Consider the following 25259-nt stretch of genomic DNA (forward strand, 5'->3'; position numbering starts at 1 on the left):
CTGCATCTGCGTGTCCTCTCCAAAGTATACAACCTTGGACTAAACCTACCTACGCCACTTTTATTTTAGTTTTTCGAATTAACCGCTAAAAACTTTGAATGAAATTGGGTTGCAAACTTTTAAATCATTCGAAAAAGTGACATCTAACCAATTATTTAGCTTTTCATTTTCGTCTGTGGATGCTGATCATGCTGATCGTCTGTGGCCAGTACTCAATTAACTCGAGCTAAATGGAACTGTTTTAAATCGAAATAAAATGCAGCGATCAGTACAAGAAATCCGTATCCTTTAAAAATGCAGCCTCTTGCTGTTAAATTTAATTTTCGTTGTTTATTAACCGAAAAATTGACCAAACCAAAAAGCTCTCGCACCGACATCTTGGAATGTCGTTCTATTATTAGTTTTGAAATGGGAAGCACCTTATTGGTTGACTGCTAATGAGCGTTAGGGACCCATAGCTGGTCTTGTAATTGGTTAATAACTAGATTTCTGAACGATTTCTGAGGATTTTAAAATTGGAAAGGTTTTTACTTGAGGCTTTTTTCAAACTTCCCTTCAAACTCAAAGGTTCACTCAATTTTTCGGGTTTGAGACTATAGCACCAGAATTTTACCTTAACCATTTTAAAAATTGCTGATCACAGCGAGCAAGTATCGACACATATTCGAAAAATTTGCTAATTTTAATCGAATGCAATCGGAAATAATCGATAAAGTTCTTCAAACAGGTACCTGTTCTCGAGTAATTTAAAATTATTTTCCAGACCAACGATTCAACGAAATTACAGATAAATCGATTGTGGTGAGCGCCCCAACAGGGTCTGGAAAGACTGTAATTTTGGAACTGGCAATCGTTCGATTGCTGAGAAAAATCGACGAGGCCGCCAACAAAGACGAATTTAAGATAATTTACAGTGAGTTTTTCCACATCAAATTCTGACCGAATCAACAAGATAAAATTGCCCGTAACAACAACACCATTTCCATTAACCCACATACAGTTGCGCCAATCAAAGCCCTGTGCAATGAAATTACCGCTGACTGGAAATTAAAATTTGATCAACTGGGTGTGCTCTGTGGATCGGTAACGGGTGACGATAACGATTTTGATTTGAACACATCAAAGTTTAGCATTATTGTCACAACGCCGGAGAAATTTGATTCATTGAGTCGGAAATGGAACGCTTGTGATTATATGAGAGCCATCAAGTTGCTGATGATTGATGAGGTAATTTCATTTTTGAAGCGTTTACAACATCCACAATCACAATTTAAACCCCACCGAAGTACATTATTATGTCGGTTAGATGCATTATTTATCATAGTTGTCATGGTGTTACATGCATCATGTCGTTGCTTCCAGTTGATTGAGTTATGTGCTCTGAATATGTGACACCATTGGCGGTGCTAGGATTATGAATTCGTATGGCTTGGTATCGTTTTATTTGAAACCTTGACACTGCCTTCTATTCAGGTTCATCTGCTCAACGAGGACAAACGAGGGCCTATTCTCGAAGCGGTTGTGTCGCGTATGAAAACTACTCGACTGAAATTGAACCAGCAGAATGATTCGACCGATCGAATTAGATTTATTGCAGTGTCGGCAACCATTCCCAACATTGATGATCTGGCATCATGGTTGGACGACAAGGATAATACAATTTGCCATAAGTAAGTGAAGGAGCGTGACAGGCATTACGAAAATTTAGTCTAAACTCTTCCGAATCTTGTTTTTTAGAGTGTCTGAGGACTTACGCCCCGTCAAATTGGAACGGCACGTTCTTGGCTATCCGTATTACAATTCAACGCCGTTTCGTTTTGACATGAGCCTCACATACAAGCTTCCACCAATCATCGAGAAATACTCGAACAATAAGCCCGCCCTGGTAAACGAAAACACAGTCGTCGACCTGTAAACCCTTTCCCCGAAATTTACCGATTCCTTCCACAAAACAGATCTTCTGCAATTCACGGCGTAGTGCTGAAATGGGTGCAACAACCATCATCGACAAGGTACGATTGAATTTGTCCGACGAACAACGGCAAAAAATACTGACATTATCCAGTCAAATTGAAGACGTAAAACTGCGTAAGACGGTATCGAGTGGGGTCGCTTTCCACCATGCTGGTTTATGCGTCAGCGATAAGAAATTGATTGAGGAATACTTTCGGTCGGCGTCGCTACCAATTCTCTTTTCAACAAATACATTGGCCATGGGAGTCAATTTACCCGCATACCTGACCGTTATCAAATCGACAGAGGTATTATGAGCGCATGACTCTGCTGTTCCGTGTTGGATGGAAGTCACAGTAAAAACTCATTCCATTCTTTTGATCATCCGACAGATGCTGGTGTCTGGAGCCGTTCATGAACTGTCAGAGGCTGTTGTTTTACAAATGATCGGTAGAGCTGGCCGACCGCAGTTCGATGATCATGGCGTTGCTGTTATTATGACTCAAAGTACCAAAGTGGTAAGTTTCGTTTAGAAATTTTTTTCTTCGTTTATTTAAGGGGGTTTCTTTATGTTGTACGCAAATATTTTATTTACACATTCGCTTAAAATGGATTATAGCACAAAAAATACAAGAAAATCATTTTATCGTCCGAATTGGTGGTCCTTTTGAGTATCAAAATTTTTTTTGTTTTGTTTTGTAAATTTTAAAATAAAATTTGAATCGTATGGTGGGTTGATTCAAACGCATTGTCTTATCCTTGAAGTGGATTGGCGTTGTCTTGGAATGATACCTTGGGCACGAAACCACTTTCACCATCCACTGTGTAGTCAACGGTCATTAGACGACCATCGGGAAGCCAAACCGAGTATTTACCAGTGACCTAATGATGAAACGTAATTAGAAGAATGCCATTAGTGTTAGTGATACATAAATGTTGGTTTTAGAAATTGTTCTGCTTTCAAGTTCAAGTTTCATAGTCATTTTGAAGGTCAGACTTGGTCCAACTGTATAAACTGTTGGAATGTGAATTTCATTTAAATATTCATGATGAAATCAACAGATGCAAACTTTTTCCAATGAGTTTTCAAAACTTGTAACGCAAAAATGTATTTGTTTATTGCACTAACAGCAACTAGACATTTACTCGTTTCTTCCGACTTTTTATTTCCACAGACCATTTAAATTTTGTTAAATAAAGAAGTGAAGAATGAAGAATGAAATCATGAAATATAAAAATGGTAACAAAACTGAGAATTCGTGAGTTTTTGCAATGTGAATGCACATACCCTTATTATGGTCACAATTCATTTGTAAACATGGAAAATTATGCAAATTAGAATCAAATGAATTTCTTACATCACCTTCTAAGTTCTACACTCACGGAATTTTGAAAACCGACACATTTTCTGTTTCTGTGTTTTACTTGAGTTTCTGATTCCTCCATATAAAAATACATGCAAAATTCACAAAAAACCCGAAAAAACCAGTAAACCTCGAAACAGAAAATGTGTCGGTTTTCAAAATTCCGTGAGTGTAAGTCTGGATTCTACGCGGTAAACTTTGGCAAAAACCGTTTGCGCTCAGAGTTATCTGCGAAAGGTCTTACTTAGTCAAAATACCGAAGATTCAATATCGCAATACAAAAATATCAACTGACTTCCCTGATGGTTTATTTTCCCATTTAAAATTTAAACGATTTTGAATTTTGAGAAAACATTTCAGTGAATTCCTTCCAGGAGTTTAATTATCATCAATTCAACAGTTTAATTTAGAGACAGACTGTGAAAATTATCACGAATCAGACGATTTTAATGGATTTTTTGGGTTAAAGTCCATTACCAAATCTTGGAAAAAAACACCATCCCCAAAGCCGGCCTTGAACGAAAAGCCAACTGATTTCGATCAAAAACTGTCTCCTGATTGAATTCGATATTCCAGAATTCTTTTTAGGTTTTTTTTTCTTTAATGGCTCTTAACCTTGAGCTTAAGAAATCGCGATGCAAGTATAGTTAAAATTCTTTTCATATGGTATACCATATTAGCCGTTAGCAACAGGATTGTTTAAATACCTTCCATTATGATTGAAAAATCATTCGAATTTATTGATGCAATAAATGTTGTAAATTGTAAAATAAAATCCGAAATAAATTTATTATATTGCCATTGTTCCCGTACCGCAAAACCGACCAATAATACAAAATAATAATGCAGTTGCTTCAATGCTTGCATAATCACAATCACTTTACACAAGTTGCATGTAATAGAGTCTTAGTCTATATAGGCACATGGTTTCATCTCTCATGAATAATACTTATTTTTCAAATATCATTCAGCTAATGCTCGATGTTATTTTAAAACAAAATGCAAAAAAAAATCGATAAATTACCTGGACAGTTTTAACATTAAATTGAAATGTTCATGTGGTTGTACACTGGCGAAGGAAAAAAACCTCGAAAACATTTTTCTTGTCGTATTACACATCGAATTAAATTGCGGTGAGGATTGTAATGTTAGCAGAGCCCGCAAAAATTTCCCACAAAATCATTCGATGTATAGTTTCTTCAGCGATTCTGTTTGAAAAGCATTTCCCCAATTTTTCCAAACAAAATAAAATATTTTCTCCAATGTTTTTCGTAAAAATAGTGAGTATTTTGAGAAAAAGCGGAAAATTTAGAGAAAAAAATTGGAAAAATATTTCCCAAAAATATTCCCTGCGTTTGTGTACTGCGTTCCCTAATTTCGGATTTTTTTGTAAAATCAACAATGGAAAATAATTTTCTTTTGCTTTTATTAATAAGTTGCAGGTTGTGGTAATTGAACGAGTTGATGACCCTTAGTAGTCTTGGGAAATATAACAGCAATTGATTGTTACAGAGTCGCTAGAGTTCCGAACTACTTTTAATCACCCCGTCCTTCCATCATAACTGTAAGTTGAGAAGTTTAATGATGGTGAAGATAGGTTGCCATACTGTTTTACAGCAAACTTTTCTTTCCAATTACTTTTTGATTCCATTCGTCCTTCCCCGACCATACTCATAAAATTACAAAAAAAAAGTTGAAGCTACACAAAACAATGGAAATGTTTTTTTGTATCATGGACGAAGCTATTTTTTATTTAGATTTTTATGAATTTTAATGTATAGCTTCGCTCTTCATGCTTTCTTTTAACAGAAAGTTTTGTTCAACTTTAAGGACATCCATGCAGTTTTAAAGTAGATGTCGTGTTTAATTTTCAAACTTTGAATTGAAATGTCTGGGTAATATAGAAGTCGTTAAGAAAGTTAGTGCTGAAGTTTTTTTTTTTCTTTCGTTCAGTAGTCAGTCAAACGATGCAATTTAATCCTCTTAACATTTTGTTTGTTAGTAATATTTTTATCAATCATAAAACACTCACCTTTCCTGCAGCATCACCAGATTCACTTTTGTCGAAAAAGAGTTGTTTTTCAGGATCCTTTACTTCATATTGATATTCATACTGTGAAAAGAAAGAGAAAAAAAATAGTAAAACGATCACACTCTCAGTTGGTAGTCCCAATATTCGGGTAATTTCTTTAGTAATTCCCTAGTGAAAACGAAATGCTCAAAGTGACTGAATGGGCAATCACCTGAGCCCATTTCGACACTTAAAGGATTTTATTTGCAACCCGTTTCCAAACTATGTAACCAATTCTACTTAACAAAAAATCAATTTGGCCTCTTGTGCAATGTAGTACACCACATTAAATCTACAAACAGGAAATAAACGCTTAGTCCTGCTAGCAAATAAAATAATTTCCATTCGGAATGACTCAATTATATACGGAACTGTTCAACTCGTGTCCAATGCTAGCAGTTAATTGAAAAATGCCATTCAAAGTTGATTATTGAATTGTTAATTGACAACTGATTGTTAAAATTGATTGCTACAGCTAATTATTCCATAATTCATCTCCATAATCTCAAAGTCTGAATTCGAAAAAAAAAATTTCAATGTTATGGATGCACATTCAGTCGAATGCAGTCAAACATAATATGGATGCATGACTGGTAATGGCAACCTCTAAATTTAATTTAATTGCTTCGAATTAATGTTATTATGCTGGATTAAGTTATAATTACAATTAATAATTAAATTACAGAATTTGCACGGAGAATCCGGCTAATTTTCGTCCTATTTGAATTTAAGTGGTAGATTCCAGTCTGTGTTGTGTACCTTTTCACATAAATTTCCGATAAAGAAAATTCTTTTCCATGAAAAAGGCCTGCTATTCCCCTCGAGAGTGTACCCGCGACATTGTTATATACACATATATCAAGATCTCACAGTTCTCGTAACTTTTACGTGACTGCAATTTTGACCAAAGGATTTTTTTTATCTTAAACCCGTTGCTGGATTTCTTTTCGAATTTGGTCTCATCTGTGTTTGCAATAGGGGAATGTTTTACAATTTGTTTTCCGAGGGAAAGAACTGAATTTAAGTGAAATATGATGTCGGCAAACGTGACGCATTTTTTTTCTCACTGGGACGATTTTGTACGTAAACTTTAAGTAAAAATGTGTAGGCTTGATGAAAGTTTAATTTAAAATGTCTATGCAAACTTGCAACATTATTTATGGGCTTGGAACGTAGTATTTGAAGGAGCAATATTGCTCTGTTAAAACTTGTTCTATCAATCGCATCTATCAGATTAACAGTTCTTAGATTGATGTATGATTGCAGGGCAGGTGATGTGTGAGCACGTTAACATTTTTTTTCGAAACCCGTACGAACCTGGTCCAACCCGAGTTAATCATATTTGAAGCTCGACTTTGACCGGAATCCAAATAAACTTACTGACCCATAGAACTTAGCAACTTGAGTAGCCATAATGGCTCATTTTTTGTCTCTCTGACAAAAATATGTCACTAAGGGGTTTATGGCTCTTCGAAACCCAGAAAAACCTTTCAACATTATAAAGTTTATGTTGTCAATTCTTTTACTTAACATATAGCTTGAGTGTCACAGCTGTTTTCTAAACAGGATGACCAGCTCATATTTAATTTAATTTAATGATTTTGAAGATGGGCAGATGTATTTAAAAAAAAATGAATTCGGGATATTATTCGTTACAGAAGAGTTAAGTTATATTCCATATATGAGTTCCATTTTCAGTTCTAACATATTTGATTTGATATCAGTAAAATCCACCAAAAACTTTAGTTGTTTCACACCAAAAAAAATCTTTTCAAATGTTTAAATGCTGTTGGACAAAAATTAGTAAATTCTTTCAGAAATCACTCTCATGCACTCTCATAGAACATTTTTGATGAATTTAAAATAAAAATTTAAAATTTTGTGATTAAGGAAACGAATTCAGCATCCAAGTTAAAATTATTTTGTAAATCCTCTTTTTTTTCCTTTACCGGCTGTGGTGCTTCGGCTGGTGCTTGTGGTGCTGAATGCACACTGGCCACGAATAAAATACATCCCAAAATTGCTAAGTACTTCCACATTTTGAATTGTAAATTAAAAAATTAAATTAAAAACGAAAACTATATGTACACTTCACACAATTAACAGTACAATCCAAAAAAAAAATTATGTTCGTCGATTATCCGTTCTAATCCTACTAAATTGCAAACCGAAAGATTACAGCCTTTTATATAGTATGGGACATTAAAAATGTTTCGCTCAGGTCAAAGGTGTACACATCTTTATACATTATTATTGTTTATACCATTTGAGAGTTTTTTCCATACAGAGACACATCAGTCACCTGGTTTTTATTTCTTGTACTTTTCATTACTTTTTAACGAAGAGACGAGATGAGCGAATGCACCGGCAAAGGTAGGGGTCCACAATACAAGTAACATGGTTGGTTAAAATGTGGTAGGAGATCTGAATTATTCGTGGAGTATTGCATTTGTATAAACTCACAAAATTAAAATATAAAAAAAATTTAAAAAAAATCTACTGAATTTTGAAAAAGTATTATTGTATATGAATGTTGTGTGGCAAAATCCAACGGTATAGGTCACCTCACCAGACAAAAATATTGGTTGAAGAGTTTACGTTTTGATTATGTATTAATGTTTCGTTTGGTTGATGTTTTTCTTTTTCGGTAATATACCTCTATGATGTAGTTTTAACCTTCAGGATCGTGGCTAGGTGAGGCTTCTTATAATTCAGAAATATCTTTGTTTTTTTCGTTTAATTTAGTTCATGAGAGGGAATGCATAAGACCTGTTATGTGTATTATAATTACGTTCGACAATATGAAGAGATATGTATAATACGACTTATTTTACTATTAATGTTGGTTTAATGTAAAATGTACAATAAAATAGCGAAAACAGAAAATGTTTTTTTTTAGTTTATATTGAGCAACGGAATTTACGTTAAAAAAATAAAATTTATTTGGAATTTATTAGTAAATTTGCATAAATCTTTTTAAATGTATTAAATTGAAATTATTGTATAATTTATACACTTAATTAAACTTATAAGATGAGATAATAATTTATTGAAATTGAATATGTGATATTCTGCTCACTTGCATGTTATTTATGATTATTGTGCTGATTAATCTCGATTTATGCACGTTTATAATTCACATCCATATACACACACACTTCGAATGACTTCTTCATTATTTTTTTTACGAAAAAATTATTTATGTCCGTCTCATATCAATATAGTTTACAGCTACCACTTGAACGATCAATGATTTTCTTTTGATTTAATGCTTAGAAAAGAAACAAAAACTGCCTGCAAATGACATTCCGCTAACCTTACATTGAAGATTGAAATCTATATTTGAGTGGAGTTAAGAATGGTTATTTGCCGAGAACGATAACCTCGCATTTATCGCTCTAGTGCTAAACTGATTATCTTGATATACCTGTTCTCGGCCAATGAATCGTTTGCTCGTCTGTCCAAAATAATTATTTTATGCAACTCGAGATCATAATGTTCGAAAACTGCGAATTTTAGATCGCTCTGTTGCATAAAACGTTGTATGAATCTCGGTGCAAAGTACTTGATTAGGCTAACGATGTGTATTATGACACACGGCCTACGGCCTCGTGTTATCATTACACATCTAGAGACTAATAAAGTTCTTCGCACTCGATGTCATAAATAACTATTAACGATTTGGATTTATGCACTTTCGGCTCAGTACAGTTGCGCGACATAACTTCCAAATCGTCAAAATAAATATTTGGGACAGCGGTGCATAATCTACTAATATTCCTTTAATCGATTTTTTATTCATTCCTGAAGGATTATCGCCGTTTTAAATTACAGAGATTAATAGGTATTTAACTTAAAGCCAAATGCACCAGTCCCCGAAAATTCGTTACGATTCTTGAAATTTTGTAATGAGTCTTGTACTTCATTTGTTTAATTTGCCTAATTAAAAGAAAAACAAATCTTTGACTTCATTTAATGTAGCATACATTTTCCTAGATAAAACCACGTTAACCGGATGTCATTGCTTATTTCTATACCTACAGTCGACTAGGACCCACCTGTTGGGTGGGTCAGATTCATTGACTGTCTGAACCTGAACTTCTTAATAGATGTTGTATTGGTAATGATTTATTGGTTGATTAAGAACGGTCTAAATCTCTCATTAATAATTTAATTCTGTTTTGTTTTACTGAAAATCTTTGTAAAGTCTTGAGACGTTATAAAACGATACTAATTTTTGATTCACAGCTTCATTTTCTGTTACTGTCCTGGTTTTATGCTCATATTAGACCGTTATTGTCTATAAAATGATGAATGTCTTCAATAAAAATTAAACTCGTGGTTGAGCTTTGCCCCAGTTATCGTGTTAACAAAGGGCACAAAATTTTAACATTTTAGGTTTTTTCATCACATTTCAACACATTTTTAATCATAGTGAACGTGTTATGTACGGTGTATTTGTTTTTGTAAAACCCATCACTTACAGTCAAGGGAATAACAAATGATTAGAAGCTTTGCTAGAGAGGGTAGAATTGACAACAAAATGCACTAATTTCCATAACTGAAAAACGATAGAAAATACAAAGGGGGAAATGAGTATAGCTATTGCTGGAATATTTTTTTTTTCGAAGCTTGGTTGTATTATCGGAATATTTTCGATTTTTTGTCTAGAGCCGATAATTATTCGGCTGAAACTATGTGGTGTGGTATTAAAGTTTCTCAAAACTAATCATTCACATAGTTATAAATGCTGAGTTTTACAATTATAATTTTTGTAGTAAATCATAGTTATAGCCGACATCTCTTTAGCATTTTTTTAACATCAATAAAATTTGAATCATAACTCAATGTCTATTGGATTTATGATGCCAACTTATTTTACATTTACATGTATCATCAGTGATGCCGTCATCACATGCATGATACTTTTACATACGTCCCAAACAGGACGCACTAGCAAATTACTCTCAAGTCAACTGTCGACCAGTCTCCAATCTTAATCGGTTTCAGACTTAATGTCTCATTTACAAACATCACGCTTAGAGACAGGCTTGCACAAAAATTTACCCCTGTCTAGGTCCTGCTTATAGAGTCATTCACAAATTACGCACGCTTCAAAGAGTGTTACAAAAGTGTAACAATTTTGAAATTTTCTCTATACATTTTTACGTACGCAGGGGAACGGGTCTGGACGGTACCTAACTGGATCATTGAATTAAAATCATTAAAAATATTATGAAGTGGAATTGTTGTAGGAAAACCCTGTGAATGGTACCACTTAAAAACCAACCAAATTTCTGTTTCTTCGTTCAATGCACAGAACGACTGATAAGAACACCCTTAGTACAGTTTCTGTCGCAGCTCTTTATTTTGCTTGCGGAATGTTAGGTGTTGTAAGTGGTGCCATTTACAAAACTACAATTTACACTTTTTCGATCCAAGTTTTTGCATAATAATAAAATTGATGATTCTCAATCAATGCGAACAATTTATTTTATTTATTTATTTTATGCATGTTTTATATGAAATTGTAATTTTACTCTGTGCCTCTGCCTCCATAACGCATTATTACATCAAAAAACAAATACACACTTTTATTGAAAAAGCGATAATTTTACAAATTTCTGTTTATACAACCTAAACACAACAATTTTATTTAACTAAATTCCACTTAAGAAGAGATCTCTTCAGTAATTATGGCTATGCTGTAAATTTAGTATAATAAAGACGATAAAACTTGTTTGGATTGAGCTAAAAATCACATGCAATTTCAGTAACACTATGTACTAAATAGTTCACTGGTGTCCATTCTTGTTGTCAAAGGTAGAAACATTCAAAGCATTGTTAACAAAATCACTGGTGGTTATGTTCGACTTTATGTTTCATAAATGTGTTACACTTCAAGTAACAACAGTCAGACCAGTCAGCTATACTCATTTCGATTTTGTCTATGCTTGCAAGAACATAATTAAAAAGAAAATCATTCTATAAGCCACCCATCTGTCGTGTGTAACGCATACAACGTACAATTACCAGTCTTCCGTATAATAAATCAAATTGCCAAAATAATTTTTATGTAGGTTCCTTACACTTCGTTCGTTCGTTTGCATAAATATATATATTATGCGAGCAGGCAAGTTATTTTCTCACGAGGAATTATACATCTCACACAGTGTTTCGTTCGTCTGTTCAATAAATAAAAGAAAAATCGCTCCTCCACAGCACTGTTTTCAGGCATATGTAATTTATGTTCCAACATGACCTCAAATTAAAAATTTTTTTGTGAACTTTTACACGAAACACGAGCAGAAAGTGCATAAAGATTTTATTTGGATTTGAAACGTTTTTTTTTGGTTTGTTCTTGTTTTGCTTCTTGTAGTCAGGTTGTTTGTGTGGGAGTAGTTTCAGTAATCAAAGATCTTATTTTCTCAGCCGAATCTACTGAATTAACAAAAACAAGAACTATATTGTGTAGCGGGCGAATGGAGTCTAGCGCTATCCAATCTACAAAAAAAATGCCTTAATTGGCATAACCATGCTCTAGAAACTATTCTAGAATTAGTACTTGTAGTGGTAAGTTTTCGGAAAAGTAACCGAAACATTTTCTTCGAATAAGTTCCTTATGAGTGACCGAACCAACTTGGTGTTTTTTCACACAAAGTCTCAATACGAAACAGTTAGACTTTCAATATTAGAAATCAGTTGAGAAATTACCAGACTCATCCTTACTCTAAGTGTAACAACGGTAATGGTTGGTCCCGGTATTTTTTTTTTCACTGACTGGTGTTAATCGATGCACAAAAAAAATGTAACACTTGAAAAATTCAAATATCTATTTTATTGGAATGAGTTTTTCGGTGTCGAATCGTGTCTAAACTTAAAATGAATGTTCGTTGTGAAGAGTGCATTTACGTGTTTCTCATTCAGTCGCTATCAGTATTTCATATTGATGTTACCGCAACGAAAAAATGTTTGGAAGATGTTTTTAAAATCATCTGATTAAATTTTGAGGATGTTGCGTTTTATATTTTGCTATGATAATATGGATTTATCGAAAATATTGTAGGAACATCAGCGAATGCTAATCAATCTGTGGCAGTTAACCCCAATCTTTCAAATAAAAAGGAAATCAGAATTGAAGACAAAGCTTGAATTACAAGAGAAATTACAATAGAGAACAAATCGAAAATTGTTACAGCTGTTTCCAACCAGCATGTTTTCTATTCGGTCGTACATGGTGAGACGAATGCCATAACATGCACGAACATTAGAACAAACCATCTGAACGGAAATTTCGTTATTGTTTTGTGCCTTTCAAGTAATTCTCGTCACTTTGGTTTCCTCGTAAAACATTTACATTCTACTAAAATTTTCAATTATACCATAAACGAAAATGTAATGTTAACGGAAAATCTCAACACCAGCCACATTAAATTGTCGAATCGGACGGGTTGCATAATACTCTCGCGGAATTTCCTAAAGACCATGATTGCCCTCATTTTTACACTAGTTATTAGTTATTTTCATGTCTTGGGCATATATTTCGGATTTTTCTCGTAATTTGAACCCTTACAATCAGGCATGAGCGCCGACGGAGAAACCTCGGCGGCGGCTAGCAGAAAAAAAAATTCTCGGCGGCGGCGAAAAAATCGGCTTGAGCCGGCTTAAAGCGGCTCGGCTGGAGGTTCCTTTTAACTTTTTTTCAAAATAAAAACGTTTAGATAAATTCATGGAAAATGAACTAGTAAGCATGAAAATGAAATTGTACGGAAAGCGAAAATGTAGGTAGATTAGGTTGTTCAAAGTGCAAGTGGAACTGGTCTTGTTACAAGCAAGTCTCTAAGTCTAAGGTTCACTAACACGTCAAGTTTTATTGCCTCAAAACTTGAACTAAATGGAAAATCATGCTCCGGTACACTCATTTAACTCATTAAGAAAATGGTTTTCGAGAAGAAATCGAAAGCTCACGAAAATCAAGTAAAAATTGAAAAGAAAAAAAAATCGAGAAAATTCGCAAAGATCGATAAAGTTTTCTCAAATTTGTGAATTAACTGATTGTGCGCCTTCGGCTCGTTACGCAAAGGTCATACTTGCCAAAACAACAAACTTAGAAGCGAGGACGTAATATACCATTCTGGAAAATTCATGAAAATTCAAGAAAATTTTCAAAATTTTCTTACAGTGAACGACATCTCAAATGTCTCACTGTCATTTTTTTCAGAGAATGTCATTGTAAATTTGCAATGACACAATAAAATTCTCAGAAAAATTTGACAGTGAGACATTTGAGATGTCGTTCACTGTAATTTTGAAAAAAAATTCAAAATGTACTTGAGCTGCTTAGGATCAACAGGAACCTCGGTTTTCAAAATTATTTCACCCATTCACCTTTCGAAATCTTTATTTCATTTTCCAGCCGTTTCAAGCCGGCTTGAGCCGTGTTTTTGGCACCGGCTCGGCTGCGGCGCGGCTTGCTCAAAAATGGCCGGCGGCGGCTTGATCGGCGGCTTATTTTCGGCGGCGCTCATGCCTGCCCTCAGCATGAAAAGTTGTATACGCATCTGTTGTGGACGGTTTATTTTAAGCAGTTTCGACCAACGTTTCAATAGTTCCATTTTTTTAGTTTCACTTTTTTCGTGGAATTAAAAAAAGTGGAACTCTCTTCACTTTGCATGTATGGAGCGTTACAATAATTTCACTTTCTAGAATTCAGAGTCCTGGATATCTAAAAGTTCTAACTCGAAAAAGTGGAACTATTGTAACGCTGCATATATGCAAGATGAAGATACTTCCACTACTCTTTCAGACACACCTTATTTGTGGAACTAAGAACAGTGGAACTTTCTTCACGTTGCATATGCAGCGTTACAATAGTTCCACTTTTTTCTAGCAAGTGCAACTCTCTTCACCTTGCATATATGCTCTACGGTACAATAGTTCCATTCTTAAATTTCTCTTTGTATTTTGCTTGGATTTTTTTTGTTCGAAAGGAATTTATTATAAATGCGACAAAAAAGACTACTTGGAATTATATCTTCGACTAAGTAGTGATTGCGTCGCGAAGTGATAAATGGGGTCAAGCTCGTAGATGAACAAAATCGACCTAATGCTCAGGGAGTTATTCGGGAAAGAATTGTTTTCCTGATTTTTGATGGCACGATAAATTGAGTGAATCTGAAGCGATTATGGAAATTTTGGTTTTAATCGAATAGGAATAAAATTCCTGAGGTCAAGCTCGTAGATAGTCAATGTTGGACTAATGATCTGGAAGTAATTCTAAGAAGCATTTTTTAATTTTTTTTGATAGAACTTATTGTTGAGAAATTCTGAACTGATTGTGAAACTTTTTTTTTTCACTCGACGAGGAATAAATTTGTCGAGGTCAAGTTCGTAATGTCGACCTAAATGATGGTGGAGATGTTCCCAAATAAATTTTAGATTGGTTTTGATTGCTACATAACTTGGAAAATCCTGAACCAAGGAGATTTTGGTTTTAGTAGGAAAAAAAATTTTCAAGTTCGTAGATGGACTTTTTCCATAAAGGACGCGGATACGAAGTTATCATCGAAAATACACGCACTGAAGTTTGGAAAGATTTTCCGTTTCTGTGTTCATCTTACTAGCTTCGCCACAGAATCAGTTTACATAGACGTATTTTGAAAATTCGTCTTTTTTGGGCTAATCTTAGTTGTTTCGCTACAGAATAACTAGAATAGACGGATTTCGAAAATTTTATGTTGTCCTGTTCGAAAATCTTATCATTTTGTGTGTTGTGATAAATCTGAGACTGATCAGAAACAAACGGTTCCGTTAGCTTAACGGGCTTTCTAAGTTCGATTGTAAGTTTCGTTGCTTGGAAAACTATAGTGCGTGTGTGTGTTCGAGGGTTGAGAACGTGTCCTTCCATAGTTTTTGAACATCTCATAGTGATAGTGTGGAAAATCGGTTGTTAAGCTAAAGACAATGGTCCTTCAAAACGAGTTCCAAAAAAAAAATCTAATTTATCTCCGACGAACATCGTTTCAAACAATAATTTGGAACTAGTTAAATGGCACGATTTTCTCAGTACAGTTCCATGTTTGCTGATGATGCTCGTTTTTTTTCTATTATTTTAATAATTTTTAACTAAAACAAAACTTTTTTTACTCAAATTGCGCATATAGCCAGCAAATAAGCATATAAAAATTCGAAATGTTTGTCTAACCATATGATTACTCAAGATAATTGTAGTTTTTATTGTTATAACCAACCAACTACCACTTCATTTTGTATTATATTCATTTTATAAATTTTTAATAAACTATTTATCAGATCGAATATTTTCTCATGAAAAATTCTTTTTATGAAGACATTAACGCCAAGCTAACATTGTAAGTGTAGGAAATGCGATTGATTCGTTAATTCGAGCTCATTCTTGAAGCCCGGTAAAAATGCAACACATTTTTCGCGGCTCAAATGCAGGAAAAAAAATCGCATCCAATGTTCTGTTTACACTCCTTCCCATGAATTGATGAAAACATGTAATTTACGATATGATTTGTTAATTGAATGTCAAATATTGATATTTTATATTATTCTATGCAATAACTCTTATAAAGTCACTGGGATGCTTTTTGATGTCGTTCCCATCATTTGTAAAAATTTCACGAATGACTTTTTTTTTTGCTTGATCTATCTGATATGAAAATCGTATTGAATGTGGTGTGGTATTTAAATTATGAAGACGCTTGTCTACAATACAGTTTCGGATGGTGTGTGTTGAGGTGTGAAATGGTATTCTTAACATCAAAAGAAATAAATTCAATCTTTTGAAGAAAAATTCAATCGGAACGAAAAAAAGGTATTCAACTTATCGTCACGGGTATAAACGTGGATTATGTAAAAGTGAGAGAAGAGTTGTTGGTAACGATGATTATAGGATATTTTTATGCCACTCCTGACGTTAAGTCCCCTGGGACCAAGAAGTAAGAACGACTATATAGAACGTTGTCCTGAAGTAAGAGCTGCCATTAAGTGTGACACTGTGACCCGCCATATTTTAAGAAGTAGGGAGTATGAAGTAAAAAAAAGAATCGAAAACCATGTGAGTTTATGGATTTGGTATCAGCGAAATAATCCTTCAACAAGGTAGATTCGTGTAAATGATGCTAAGTCTCACACACCCACCGAATCAGGGTAACGCATCAAGGCAAAGTCGCTTACTGTAGGTAAATTCTCAATCTACAATCAATTTTCCATTTCGGCCTGGTGTCACGTCGCTAGTAGAATCGAACTTTGTTGAAACCGTATTCTTAGCGATTCCTAATTGCATGGACTTTGTTATGAACAAAATTAAAAGAAAATAAAAACAAGTGTTTTACTCTGGTCATCAATTCAACGCGACAAGTTTTATAATTCATAATTGCAACGTGCAGTCTCCATAAACGCAGTCTCTGTAGCTGATCACTAAGTTAGAAGTGAAAGATAGATATAATGAGTTCATGGTGATCCGTTGAGTTGATGTGATAATGTATCAGATGAATCGGAACTTAGTTCGAAATGACACGATGTTTAAGATAAACATCAACAATTCGCCTCTGTTGAATACGATTGACTACAGAATTTAATTCCAACAGAATTGTTCCGCGTATTTTCATTATTTTTCATGAATTGACCTTTGACTGCCTCTCCGCCATGCAGAGCAACAGACGAATTTTTCTTTAGCAATTACTTTTGTTGCCTTTAAAACAACATTCTGTGAATTAAGAATTTATGAAAATTGCTCGATAAAGAAGCAAACAACGACTTCAAAGCAAACAAATTAATTGAAATTTCAATAAGAAATAAATGAGAAAATATACAAAAGAGGCTCATGGCATAGGGTAGATAAAAAAGGCTAGAAAAGAATAAAGTGATTGTAACAGTGCATCTCTGGGGATGTGCGAGAAGATGAACAGTGAAGAAATGTTTTTCTGTATATAAACACTCACTCCTTGCCATAGAATATTTCTGGGAAGAAAACATAAAATGGAATTTACATTGGGCTCATGAATTCCACAGCGATAAAATTCGCGTACTTTTCAAGCATAACATAAAAGGAGAATACAATCAGTCCATAAAAAACTGTAGTTTTATACAGCAGCGATGTACATATAATGGTTTAGGTTGTACAATATACTTATCACTTGTACATGAATAACATCACAACTCACGCAGAAAAGAACGGGACAGCAATCTAAGGGACCTTGCTTACTAGGCGTTCATTGTAAGTGTCCTATGTAAATTATACGATTCCAATGTAAATGTTCGATTATCATATAGGCAATGTATATTGTCCCCAATGGCGCTCCCCATGTAATAGCAAAAAAAAAACCTTTTCCTTTTTTCGGTGCACATTACTTCTCAATGAACGGAATATGTTTGTCATAAAGTTAACTTTACTATTTTCAAAACGAGTTCGCAGTTCAGCTCGTCTGTAGTATATATTCGTCAAAGTACTTGCGTCTATTAACCATATGACTTCATATCCCATTTCAATAATTTTTATTCCCTTTTCAAATCATAAAAATTTGATCCGTAGAACACTGTTATTGATTGCATCAAATATACCCGAGCTCTTGGCTATTTTTCGTTATTGCCATTATGTATACAATTTGTTATGGTTTATACGATAAGGGAATTAGAAAATATGTTTTAATATTTTCCAAAGTTTTGAACATCGAAACCATCGAAATGGCGTATGTAGGTTCTATATGATCATTATAACATGCACTAGATGAACGTTTCATAAATATTTCTTTTTAATGGTTTACTGCAATATATTCGGTACCCATACATGGGATTTACGTAATTAAATCAAATTAGTTTAATTTATTCATTGGCGCAATTCACGTACTTTTGTTTGCCATGAATTGGATTTGTATGAATAACAAAAATGAGAATAAAAAATTATCGCAAAAAAAAAAATTCTTTGTTCGAGAGTTCGGATTTCGGATGGTATTAGTTATAAAAACCTAAGCCAAGCTGTAATGCATTGAGAAAAAAACACAGAATTAAAACAAAAACAAAAATTGTTGTGTGAAATAAAGACATTATGTTGTTGAATTTTAATTATATTTTGAAAAATAAATTAATAATTGGAACTGGATGATGCAAGAATGTTGTTAATGAAATTCCGACAGATGAATGCAAAAACAATCGTGCTCGAATAAGTATGTATGGCTGAATAAATAATATTGATTAACTACCTCTATGGTTGCCAGTACATTTTATTATTAATGTAATGCTAAATTGGCATCACTCATCGATTCCAATTCGACGGTCTTTTTTTCTGTTCTCTCTAAAAATAATTCCATACAACATAAAAAGCAACTTTAATATTATGAGCATAAAGAATTTGAAATTTAATTTATTATACTCATATGGTGGCTTGCACTTTATTTATTTATATTTTTACATATATTATTATATGTACATTGTGTTCATCTTCAGAATTAGTGATGGTTACTTTTCCAGTTATAAACAAAATGTTCTACTAGTGCAAGGTATTCACTTGACATTTTGATCAATCACGTTTGCCATTAACAAAACTCTGTATACATTGTTTCGTGTTTTTTTATTATTATTATTATTATTGTTTGTATTTTATATACCTTACATTACATACGATCGAAATGCATCAGTTGACTTAGATATTTTTTGTTGGCTGAGACAATGAATAGAAAAGAAGGTCTCTCCAAATAATTTTGATATTTTCGAATTGACAATAATGTCGTATTCTCGTTGCATTTTATATGAATTCGATTTACATTTTACAATATGTTCGGAATACCATCATCGTCATCATCATCATCATATACCTCTCCTCTAATAATGCTCTCGTATATTATTATAAATATTTAATATGTGACCTAAAACGGTACGATTGTCTAATCGATATTATTATTGTGCTATTATTACGTGTTATACTTTCAAAAAAAAAAAATCTCTCAATATTGCAGAACAAGTACGAGAGTTTGATCAGTGGCACTGCACCAATCGAATCCCATCTACATAACCATTTAATCGAGCATTTGAATTCGGAAATCGTTTCGCAGACCATGTCCAATATGGATTTGGTGGCCCATTGGATTCGCTCGTCTTATTTGTACATTAGAGCGATTAAGAAACCGCTACATTATGGTTTCCCGGCGAATGCAACGGTCGAAACGGTAGAACAGAGGTTGCAAGGTGAGTTTCGTTTATTCCAATATTATTTAAACGAACAAAAATTCAGTTTAGATTTTAGCAAATTGCAGCGATAGGTCCCGTACGAACACGTTTCCCTTTAGGTAGTTTGTACGGTTAGTAGCCTGGTGCGATTAAATATTTTAGTTGCATACATATGCCTAGAGCGAAACGTTTGTCTAGCGTAACACCCACACCCAATGCGATACATACATTCAGTGTAACATTTACACAGTTCGAAACGCATGACGCATTTAGGGACTGTTTTGAAAACGTTCCTACAAGAATCGGTCGCATTTCCAGTCAAAATGAGTCCCTACAAGCCAAAACTACCTTTACAAAATTTCTCGATGCTTGTGTGACAAGTGGGAGATGATCAAAAACCGAAAACATGCACTTTTATTATGGAGTTCTTTTCAGTTATATGTAGGCTACATATAGTCGTGCGGGGTGTCGTTGGAAAGGAAATTGTGAGTAATTTCAGGGCAAATAGGTGTAGAAATTTGGCGACTTCGGCGAAATTGTAAGTAAAGGGTTCATCTGTATCCGAAAAGCAACATAACTACAAAAAAGCGATTGCTACTAGCCTCGGCTTATTAACGACATCAAACATGTATTGGTGACTGAATGTACCATTTTAGCAGGGCCTATTTTTGGGAAATTGATTTCCTAAAATTGCTAAAATTTTCCGAAGTCTGCCAAAATTTTCCAATGTTTGCTAAAATTTGCTAGAATTTGCCATTTGGCAAATTTCGGAAAATTTTGGAAAATCTTAGCAAATGTTGGCAAATTGTGGAAAATCGATTTCCCAAAAATAGCCTGCATTTTAGGAAAAGCGCTTTTCAAATTTAGGAATTTGTAAGAATTTAATTGCCTTAAAATACGCTCGGTTTTGATCCCTTTGAATAAAAAGGGATTTTTATCGGTTAAGATTGTAAAGTTTACCTTAATCTCCAGTAGTAGATTAACACCTTGCCAATGTTTCGCGTAACAAATTGCAAGTGTTATAAATTATACATTCAATGTAATAGTCCTCAGTACTTCGTACGAGCCTAAATATTGTATACAATGGCAAAAAAATGTGCAATAACATTCAATTTTTATCGTTCAAACTTCTGTCGTAAAATCCATTTTCTCCGTTGCACATTCCAACTTTTAATATAAATTTTAAAATGTTTTTTTTTGTGATTTAAGAAAATTTGTTATCAGACTACAACTGGCGTTTATTTCGCTGCAAAATACATTACAACTTTATGCCATCGCAATATGTTTATTGCATGATGCCATTATTGAAACCTTGGCATTGACGATTACGCTTTAACAATGCAAGTTGATGAGATATTTTATTTCTGTATCTCATCCAAATTGCATTATTCATGCATCTGTCGAATGTTCATTTCAAAAATTATAATTGTGATTTCCCTGAAGATTTCAGTAATAAATAGACTGAGTCATTACATCAATGGCTTTTCAGAAGTTGATCTTTTTTCGCTTGTACTTCGGGAGTAATTAGTTGCCGATCTTCTTTGCTTTTTTACCTTTTTTGTTATATCCCTTCACCAATTTTAATTAAAAATAAGCTGTGTAAGGTAAAATGGTTTCTTGTTTCGTAAAAACAAGGCTACAAACCCGAAACTGTAAGCTTGAGTTAAAATGCGGATGATAAGATGTCATGGTATAGTTTTAGGGAACTAGGCGAGATCTATGGGAGTTATTTTTTTACCGCTTTCATTAAGTTCGAAAAATCAACGTTGCAAAATCGACAATTCGTTGAACAGGAAAGGTGTCTCCGACACTTTTCTTGTAAAAGTATAACGTAATTCAAACAGCTTCTATGGCTGTGTCGACATTTATCAGACCCACCCACGGTTTAAAATGTTTCATATTTGAAGAATTTAGGAGACTTGATTTAAGGAGGATTTTAGCAGTTTTTTTTAGTGATTGATGATGCCTGATTTAAGGAGGATTCCAGAAGTGTTTTAAACAATGCTTCAAAGATGGAATAACGTTTTCGATTGGGATAGAGTTATCAGTCGTGTTAACAACCATTATTTTTAAGACCTTCATTTTAGGTCATTTAAGAGTCTTAGAATATTTTAGGATGGTTTTTAAAATTTTAGGGTTTTAAGAAGTTTTAAAAGGATGTACTGCACTGGCATTTATTTAAATATTTGGCTGGCGGGTGCACGTACTTTGCAATAGCCAAAACCTTTTCAATAGAACGATATACAAATATAAATTGGAAAAATTAACTAAAGCCAAAAATTTCAGTTCTACTGGGCTATAGCTGTGAAAATTTTAGGCTTTCAGTGTTAACTAAGAAGGCCCCCTGTTGTTATTTTTTGTCTGCAGCCGAAGCAATCTATTTTCTTTACTTTCTTCACCAGAACTGTGCGTAACAGCCATAGAAGAGCTGAAAAAATATGGTCTGGTGATAGAAACGAATTCTTCGTTGAGGGCTACTCAACTTGGTCGACTGATGGCACATTTTTACTTGAACTTTGAAACTATGAAACATTTCACAACGGTAATATCGCTGATAAAAGAACCCACTCGCAGTTGGCTTTATTTAAAAAAAAATCACTAATTTTAGATCACAGGCACAGAGAATGTACAGGAAATTTTCGGGACACTGATCACGTGCCCTGATTTTTCCAATGGATACCATCTTCGAATGAATGACAAAAAATTCTTGAACGCTTTGAACAAAAGCTCACCAGAAAACGATTGCATTCGGTTCCCCATTCAGGGAAAAGTAAAGACTGTCACCGACAAAATTTCATGGTTCGAACTTACCGAATGAAATATGAATCTGAATTTAAATATTAATTTTTTTTAATCAACAGCTTGATGCAAGCTGTATTAGGTAATATTCCCGTCAACGACTCGTCTATTACCGAAGAAGCTTCTCAACTGATCAAACTCGGTCAACGGATCGGACGTGCATTACAGGAGTATATTGCTATTTTGGATACAAAGAATAACTTTTCTGCGTTAACATCGATTCTGCTGTTGCTGAAGGGTCTTCACGCTAATTTATGGGAAAATTCAACGTACGTGTTCAAGCAATTCAATAAAATTGGTCACGTTTATTCAAAGGTTCTAGCTACGAACGGAAAAACTACCTTCGAGTCCATTTTAAACTCGACACCGAGCGACATTGAAATGGTAAGTGTGTGAAAGAGGTGTGTTATGTAAATTTACTTCATGGTTCCTTTTATGCAGATCTTGAAAAAACGCCCACCTTTCGGAAAGGACTTTCTCGATGGCGTCATAATTCTACCACAATTTACCTTAAATGTAAATGTGAAACGAGAGGAGAAACAAATTTATATCGTTGTCGAACAGGTTAATCCGAAATTCGTGTGTGATTCATCGAGTAGAGGGATTACACTTATCGTCGGTGATTCGACAAATGAGACACTGTTCGTGGACCATCGAGTGTAAGTAGATTATTCAGATCCTTTGGAATATTTAAAATACTAATTCGATCTCAATTAACAGGCAGTACTTTTTGGGTAAATACGGAAAATTTGAACGGTCTTTTTCTCTCAAAAATCCTTCAGCGTCTACAGTTACTGCTCATTTGATTCACAATGGAATTGGTAAGCTTGTCCCTGGTTCTTACATTGATATATAGTGACAGTGAGTCGAGCCATTCGCTTTAATTTCAAGTTGGTTTGGACAAATCGGAAACCATTAATTTGCGCCCAGATGAACGATCATTGCCAATTCAAGTACCCGAACCCATTCAGACTACAGCACCCATTTTGGTTTCAGCACCGAAAAGAAAATCTGCTGAGAAGCCTCAGACTAAACGTCAGACTAAGCAACGGAAAATTTCCGACTACCTGGCACCTCCGAATAGTACTCCGAAACAAGCCCAAAAACGTAAAGCCAACACCAAATCAAATGGAAAGAAGGCGAAAAGTAGCCAGGATGAATGCGACAGACAAATGGCATTGATGGAAAATGATGGTATTGGCGTTATCGACTTGACTGAAGTCAACAATCCACCGGATGCAGTCGACACATCCAACGATATAACAGAATACAATCGAGCGGTCGGGAATAATCGAATTACTACCAACACAAAACAGAGCGCGATTGATTTTCTACAAAAATTTAAAATGCCCACGAAGGGAGTCTTCAAGTTTGTACAACCGCCAAAGACATTACAAAATTTAAGCCAGGTCCAGCGTGAGGATAGCAGTTTGTGTGTGAGTGACGCTACAGTTGGTGGAAGCGAAGATTTGTTGAGTCCGATATCAGACTTACCGGGGAATCAGTTGCCAGCGATACATAATGTTCGGAGTAATTCGTTCCCAAAAGCGATGGTCAATGACCGCAGCAGACAAGAAGTAAATGAAGCTGATTGTTCCTCGGATACACGAAATAGAACCAAAAGCACGAACCTCCAAGATGAGCCCAAAACAATTGAAAGTAACGACGACAATAAAAACGTTTATGTGCCCAGCTGCATCAAGGCCATGTTCGGAAGCCAAAGTCAAACGATTCCATCACGAGTTCAAATACAGTCGGAGAAAACTATGCCCAAAAAGAAGGACATTAATTTCAGGTACGCAATTCTTTGCCGTCGCCATCACATATTCTAATGCATTTCAATTTTCAGTTACAATCATCTCTTGAAACCAATCGAAAAGACTGTAACTTCTCCGAATTCCCAAAATTATTCATTGTGCGATGTTATTGAAGAACAACATAAATTGCACCGAACGCCAGCGACCCGACAATCTCCAGCATTTCCTTTCCACGACTTTTACATACACAATTTTTCTGCTGCAAAAGAATTGGAAAGAATTGACCGAATTAGCCACGCAAGCAAGGACGTCAGTGTTAATGAAGGATTTTTCTTCTCGCTGGAATATGACGCACTCCCATCATCATACGAATTTCTTACCGAAACGACTCAAACAAAGGATCAACCGATGCGTCCCTTGCAACCGACAAAGATAACCGGCAAAACAACGCCAATGACATTGAACGAACATAAGTACTCGAAACAGAGCTACTTTCATAAAAAATTGCAGATGCCACAATTATCCACAGCTGGTCCATCCACTCATCATCCCCCACTGAAGGTCGCTCCGCAGGTCCCACAAAGTCCGTTTTTGCCGCAATATTACAGCTACTCGAAAGGAGTATCAAAAGTATCTGGTGGAGAAAGTCGTTCATTTTTCACAGAACCGACCGATCCTTTCATGAATGATGACTGGTTTGAATCGACGAGTCGACGATCTCAACAAAAACCAACGTCCTCTATATTTTCTCAAATTGACTATGGTTCTTCATCCCATCAGGGGGGTTTCATTCCGTCCCAGTCGAGATTTCATTGGTAGCAACGAAATGGGTGAACTTAAAATGTTTGTTTTTTGTTTCTGTTAATTTTTCATTTTTTTTTTCATCCAGACTGTAAGCTTATATGCTGGCTGTTGTGTATTTTGATAAAACTGAATTATTGCTGGAAAATAATTTGCAAAATAAATTTTATTTTGGAAAAATGATGTTCTCTCGGCTTGATATGGTAACTATAGTTGATGTTCACCAATTGTTTTACGGAATTCTGTCTTTGTCACAAGATTAAACGACTGTGTAAAGTCTTATGCTTGATTTTCTCTTACGCCGTTCACGCACCGTTTAGCTAA

General features: G+C 34.6%; 2 protein-coding genes across 2 annotated transcripts; one reads left to right on the forward strand and one right to left on the reverse strand.

The window, feature by feature from the left end:
* Positions 1-149: 149 nt before the first annotated feature.
* On the forward strand, positions 150-25179 carry LOC119069125 (probable ATP-dependent DNA helicase HFM1). The gene is made up of 16 exons (XM_037173023.1): positions 150-281; positions 644-727; positions 788-913; positions 1001-1227; positions 1474-1670; positions 1738-1885; positions 1956-2261; positions 2346-2471; positions 19368-19596; positions 21981-22120; positions 22187-22377; positions 22440-22761; positions 22819-23036; positions 23098-23198; positions 23269-24172; positions 24227-25179. Exons 1-16 carry the CDS (start codon positions 257-259, stop codon positions 24951-24953), a joined length of 4071 nt encoding a protein of 1356 aa, XP_037028918.1. The 5' UTR covers positions 150-256; the 3' UTR covers positions 24954-25179.
* LOC119069126 (pro-resilin-like) lies at positions 2490-7556 on the reverse strand. The gene is made up of 3 exons (XM_037173024.1): positions 7338-7556; positions 5350-5430; positions 2490-2835 (listed from the first exon to the last, which is right to left on the reverse strand). The coding sequence occupies exons 1-3, from the start codon at positions 7425-7427 to the stop codon at positions 2707-2709; spliced, it is 300 nt and encodes a 99-aa protein (XP_037028919.1). The 5' UTR covers positions 7428-7556; the 3' UTR covers positions 2490-2706.
* Positions 25180-25259: the final 80 nt, after the last annotated feature.

Source organism: Bradysia coprophila, assembly GCF_014529535.1.
Source record: "Bradysia coprophila strain Holo2 chromosome X unlocalized genomic scaffold, BU_Bcop_v1 contig_26, whole genome shotgun sequence".
Taxonomy (NCBI): domain Eukaryota; kingdom Metazoa; phylum Arthropoda; class Insecta; order Diptera; family Sciaridae; genus Bradysia; species Bradysia coprophila.